General features: G+C 30.6%; 1 protein-coding gene across 2 annotated transcripts; it reads right to left on the bottom strand.

Moving 5' to 3' along the window:
- Positions 1-3,537: 3,537 nt before the first annotated feature.
- On the bottom strand, positions 3,538-5,320 carry LOC146886695 (uncharacterized). 2 transcript variants are annotated; one of them, XM_085671816.1, is made up of 3 exons: positions 5,030-5,319; positions 4,357-4,422; positions 3,538-3,932 (listed from the first exon to the last, which is right to left on the bottom strand). In XM_085671816.1, exons 1-3 carry the CDS (start codon positions 5,099-5,101, stop codon positions 3,690-3,692), a joined length of 381 nt encoding a protein of 126 aa, XP_085527942.1. In that variant the 5' UTR covers positions 5,102-5,319; the 3' UTR covers positions 3,538-3,689. The 2 variants fall into 2 exon arrangements, 1 of the variants encoding a protein (XP_085527942.1); XR_014994196.1 differs by lacking the exon at positions 4,357-4,422 and having other exon boundaries at positions 5,030-5,320.
- Positions 5,321-5,545: the final 225 nt, after the last annotated feature.

The raw sequence follows: 5,545 nt of genomic DNA, 5'->3' as shown, positions 1-5,545 counted from the left end.
TTCAGCAATAGTCTTACAAATTATTAGTATGGTGTAAATTTGTTTTATTATTTCTAGTATCTGTTAATCATTAGTCCTACAAATTATTAGTATCCTATAAATTTGTTCTATTATTTCCAGTATCTAAGTATTAGTCCTACAAATGTGTTTAAGATATTCGGTGATATCATATTAATTACATAAATGTTTGTCGATATTTTAGATTATACAATAAGATTAGTACAATCATAAAGAACGTTTAGGTATTGTAAGGCATAAAGCATCAATAGTCAAAGGCAGAAAGTACCAAAAATATGATTATATAATATACCAACAAAACGATTGTTCTTTAATTTACAAACTGACAAAATATAAATATAGTTCATAGTACTGCCAAAATAAGCTATAAACAAGTGGGACTATATTTCTATTTCCATTACATAAATAAAGAGGGATAGGTCCTTGTCTACACCAAGTCGGATTATAGATCCTTCCTTAAATTCGTTCTGATTGCAGAAATCTTTCTAACCACGAGTTATGTAACAATCTCTGTTCGTTTTGTCGGACCATCGAATTGTGCAAGGCCAACAATCACCTTCAACATTTATCAATAAGTGGCGCTTTCTATTCTTAACCAAAGCCTTTGCTGCAAAATCAGATTCCAAGTACTGAAAAAAGATTAAAATTGGTTGTAATTAGAACACATGAAACATTAGATCATAACATCACATGAAATTTAATGATGTAATACCAGTGATGATGACTTTATATCATGAGCAGATAAGCATTTTGCCATGGAATGATAAAAATTTGCAAGGTCAACCTGGATTACTGCTACTAACCAATTGGGGAGTATAATCTATCTCAACCCCATGACAGTAAAAAAACTTAAATAAAAACGTATTTTCATCTACATAATTCAAATGTATTATTTTGTTGGATACAAGACCGTAGTATTGTGATATCTCTAACACCCCATTATATATCACCAAGTCTCTATTGTCAGACCTCTGGATACCAATATCATGGTTTTTTTGGCAGGTATCAATTAGGTGAACCTTCTCAAACTACAACTGATGTCCCAAAAAATAACAAATGTGTCGTCCAACTGAATTGTATTTTGCAGCAAGTTAAAATATCAGAAATAATGAGGATAAATAATACAAACCAAAAAGAAGAATATGAAGTCTAAAATAGTACCTCAAAGACCAATAGCTCGGATTCAAAACAAGTCAAAAGTCTTGAAGAAGACAAAGGTTGTTGCGGAATAGGAACCATTGTGGATGCAGGGTAGTCTATTTCTTTCATAGGCAAACTGAAAATGTGAAACTGAAAGTACCGGTCTCCACAATAAAGTATGGCTAACCAGTACAGATCATTCAACTTATAAAAATTTGCAAGTTCACGGGCTATACGAAAACTTCTGCTTTCCATAAAGGAGTCTTCAAATTCAACCATAATATAGTTTCCTAACGGATCCTGAAAATAGTTCGTGCCCATTAAAAAACGTTGTCCCCAGTAATGGAAGAATGTTTCGTCAAACTGAACGAATTCCTAAAGAAGAAACTCAAAATCAAAGAAAGTCATGATTTTTATTCATTTATCATCAAAAGTTGAAAACTCTATTAAAGGTTCAACCTTTTCCAAAATTGTAACAATAACAGAACGTTGATAGAAAGGTATTCAAACATAACTTCATAGCTTACCCATTCTGGATACACCAACATCATTAAACTCTGGAACCAATTTTTGAAGGAAGGGTGGTAGAAGCCTTCTCCTTGCGGCCTGAAATCCTCATTGCAGAAGATGAAGGGTGAGTTCGAAAGATATTTAGAAAAAGTGCAAAGTTAACACTATATATAATTGGGACCCAACGTGACGATTTGTAAAAATGGAAGGTTCTACAATAACACTTTTCATTTAAATATTTAAGTTAACATTAGATTTATATTTCACGAAATGAAAACTTAATTAATGGATGTTGACATTTGGATAAAGTACATTCCAGAATGACTTTTAGAAGTTGAACTGTCCCCATGCTATACAATCAATCAATTCTATAATAAAGGATTAAATAAAATAAAGTGAATAAGCCAATTTAATTTGGCGCGAATTATACATCTACCCGAAAAAAAAGTCTATTTAGAAAGTTTTTGTTTTGAAGCTTGCAAGATGGGAAAAACAATAACACAGAACAAACTCTATATGATAATAACTCTAAAGGAAAATGCAGGTCATAAGTCAAGTACATGAAGTTTGAGGTATAATAATGAGAACAAATCATCTAGTACAACAACTAATGTTGTGTACAAAGAAGTATTCCAAAATGTATAGTTTATGTTTATCCAGCATTTTGTGTTTTTAATTAGAAAGATTTTTGTCAAAAGTGTTAACTAACATAAGATCTGTATTCAATCGTCTATTTTACAAAATATTGTTAAATATATAACCAAAGATATCACTATAAGAGAATCGCTTACTTTTTCTGGAGATGAATCAAACCAGTTGAATACTCTTTGGAAGCTCTACCCATGAAAAAACTTGGAAATCATAAATTGCATTAATGACATAAGTGTCGACAGTGTTAAGTCTGACGACGAGAAAACTTGATTACAATCACAAACAGTACATCCAGACAAACAAATTTGTCAAAAATTTAATGTCCTATTCAAATATAATTCATCATTGATTTTTGAATATTTTATTTATCAGAATTTGACAAAGAAATTCATACATATAGAACAATGTAAAGACTTACGAAGAAGCACATAAACTTTCCTCTGTGGCTCCATGTTTGGAATTGCTCTTAGAAGTTTCAATGATATAAACGCGTGAATAGAGTATTTTAGAATCTTTGACCCTTTACCATTTCTTTGTACTATCAGACAACACATGACACACTGCATTTAAACCGAAACCAACCAATGGACCAAGACATGCTTTGTTTTGCGTAACAATACTGAATAATTACTTTATGTACCTCCATTATAAAATAACCATGTATCTATATTTGGACAATATTTTCTGAATATATTTACATATGTTTAGCATAACCATAATATAATATCAACATCAAATTACAGTGATTGGTTACATATTTAAAGAACGTCTGTATTTAAATATAATATCCTTACGTACTTAATTAAGCATTACTACACATAATTTATACTAACTGAATGACGGTATTTGAAATGACAGTTTTCAAAATGTTTTATAAGCACAAAAACTTGGATTGAAAAAATTTTAAAACAGTTATTTTATAGTGAAAACAGATAATCAATGTCAAAAGAACCCAATTAAGTTGATTTATAGGTATATTACATCAACAGAAATATACCACGAACTTCAAATTGTTGATTTATAAGTATATTATATAAAAAAAAAGATTACATCAACAGTACATAAAAGAAAAATATAGAAATCGAAAATAATTTTAGAATTTGAAAAAATAGAAAAATTTATATAGTTTGAATTTGTAATTGTTAATGACATATAACCGAAAAGACATTTATAATACATTACAAAATATTTGGTCCAGCAAAAACGAACTTAGATAAATACGTTAATAACAGTAGTATTATACATAGCAGAACATAAAATATATAGATGTTTCTTACATACATTAAATAAAAACGATAACAGTATTTCAAATGTTCATAAGTAAGGCTAAAATTTTAAAAACCTAAGTTCTTACATACACCTTTAAAAAACTAAACCTTAAGTACATGGATGACATTTTTCTGCTGATTGTCTATCACAAACTTCAGTTCATCACCAACAGCCAATTGATTGTCCTTGCAGAATCTTTTCCATCCACACGTCATATAGCATTCAAAGGATGATCTTCGAGTCCATCGAATCCTACAAGGCCAAAACTTGGGAGTTGAAATGGTAATGAAGTACCTCCTGCGTCCATTCTCCAAGAACTGTCTAGCAAAATTCGAGTGTAGATACTACAAACAAAAAGAAAATCTCAGACAACAAATGGAAAACGAAATACTAAAAATAAACATAAAACTATAAAAAAAATACCAAAGACGAAGTTTGAACAGCATATTTGGTTAACTTCTTCACCAGTCCATGATGAGAATTAAGAAAGTCATGGGGATTCACAACATCAACATTGTTTACAATACCACCAGAATCATTGTTCAAACCACTAACCAATTCCCTCTCATAAATCATTTCTACTCCATCAGCAAAGTAAATCTTGTGAAGAAAAACATTGTTCCCTATATAATTTAAATGTAGGTAATCGTCTTCGTTGAAACCATAATACTTCATGAACTCTGTCAAACTAAACAAAATAATGATCCCATCTATGTTTGTGTCCAGATAAAGCTCGAACTTTTTGTATATAGGATCATATAATTGAACCTTGCGATCAAGTTTAAGTTGCTCTTCACAAAATTTTTGAAACTCCTCAAGAAGGAGTATATATGGCTGTTGACAAACATGAAAAAGAAATCAATAGAAATCCAAATAGAAATCTAGAAATGGTAGATAAAATATGAAGAATGATACCTTAGATAGCTCTAGCTTGACTCTGAAAGATTGGAAAAATCTCGGAGAACAAGAAAAACTAGATCTTAAACCAGACACCGACGGTTCTACCAAAGGATACTCGATTTCATTCCAATCTATGTCAAATACTCTAAACCCAAAGTATCTATCACCACAGTAGAGAGTACAGACGAATGCAATATCATATATATATCGTAAAAGGTTACTATGTCATCAGAAGCATGAAACTTCCTCACGGCCATAAGATTTTCTTCGAATTCAATGTTCAGAACGTTTCCCATAGGATCTGAGAAATAGTTGGTTCCCATTAACAAACACTATCCTCATTCCAAAAAGAAACCTTCTTCAAAAAGTAAAAAGTCCTGGAAAACCAAACATCTAAAAGGTTTAAATTTTAATGAAAACAAAACATCTTCCTAACAACAAAAAATATTTTCATAACCCAAATAAGCAAACTGATTAAAAAGACATGGACTTTCAGAAGAAGAACACAATCCATTAAAGTATCGAAATCATATTGACTAACCTCGGAAGGATCCATGAACATGACTGAACTCTGGAAAAAATTGTTGAAGCTAAACCGATTCGTCAGTGACATTTTGTTGTCGTTGGATCCAGATGCAATTCAGAGTCTCTAGTTTTTTTTTTTCTGTTACAGCAAAATGAATGTATGAAACCGACGAACCTATTCAACTCCAAGTATGGAAAAGCAAAACGTCTGAAACTTTAACTTAGAGAACCAAATCTGAACCCAAAGATATCAAAAAGACACATGATAACTTTCCCTTGCCGCCAATATTAAACGCTTCAGATTCATTCCCAATGTAATCATTTTAAAAAATAAATAAATAATAGTAACTATAAACTATGGTCTGCCTAAATACATAATAAGCCAAATAATGATTTAAACATTATTAAAATAATTAGATAATTTTATTTGTCCTATACTATATGTAACCAAAAAACAAAATTGGCAGTAACACAAAAACAAAAAAGAGGACCTGTGCGTAGGCATGAGTCTCATACTAGTATTATCTAAAAA

The sequence above is a fragment of the Vigna unguiculata genome, chromosome 4 (genome assembly GCF_037176805.1).
Source record: "Vigna unguiculata cultivar grain cowpea cultivar isolate G323 ecotype 2 chromosome 4, ASM3717680v1, whole genome shotgun sequence".
NCBI classification, from domain to species: domain Eukaryota; kingdom Viridiplantae; phylum Streptophyta; class Magnoliopsida; order Fabales; family Fabaceae; genus Vigna; species Vigna unguiculata.
Note: the sequence above shows the minus strand (reverse complement) of the source record. Positions and strands in the feature narration are given on the sequence as shown.